Source organism: Lagopus leucura, unplaced genomic scaffold, assembly GCF_019238085.1.
Source record: "Lagopus leucura isolate 7727_CA_CO unplaced genomic scaffold, USGS_WTPT01 28026-0_obj-0_obj, whole genome shotgun sequence".
Taxonomy (NCBI): Eukaryota; Metazoa; Chordata; class Aves; order Galliformes; family Phasianidae; genus Lagopus; species Lagopus leucura.
The window spans coordinates 1-397 of NW_024966969.1; the positions used below are offsets into that span (position 1 = coordinate 1).

The 397-nt window shown below is 50.9% G+C and overlaps 1 protein-coding gene across 1 annotated transcript in view; it reads right to left on the reverse strand.

Annotated features, from left to right (window-relative positions):
• Positions 1 to 5: 5 nt before the first annotated feature.
• The window catches only part of LOC122192897 (cathepsin D-like), a gene marked incomplete at both ends in the record, with an annotated part of 1,136 nt that continues 744 nt past the window's right edge, over positions 6 to 397 (reverse strand). The window contains one exon of the mRNA XM_042893574.1: positions 6 to 375. Within this exon, the coding sequence (XP_042749508.1) occupies positions 6 to 375 (370 nt within the window). The remainder of the gene's footprint in view (positions 376 to 397) is intronic.

Consider the following 397-nt stretch of genomic DNA (forward strand, 5'->3'; position numbering starts at 1 on the left):
GAGTCAGTGCCACCAAGCATTAGTTCTCCTCCGGGTTGCCCTTCTGGGTCCCTGTTCAGGTAGAAGGAGAAGATGTTCTTGTCCACCAGCTTCTGTTGCATCAGGTTGTCAAAGACCGGAAGCACGTTGTTAACAGAGATATGAGGGTAGCCCATGCCCAAGATGCCATCAAACTTGGCTGCAACAAATACGATTCCAGGCTGCTTGGTGGCTTCTCCAAAGATCTGTTTCTCCACCTTGATACCTCTTGCCTTTGACTGGTCAGACTTACATGGAACCGATACAGTGTCCTGGCTCAGGTACCCAGAGAGGCTTCCTGAGCCGTAGTGGATGTCAAAGGACGTGCCGTTCTTCACATAGGTGCTGGACTTGTCACTGTTGTACTTATGGTGGACCC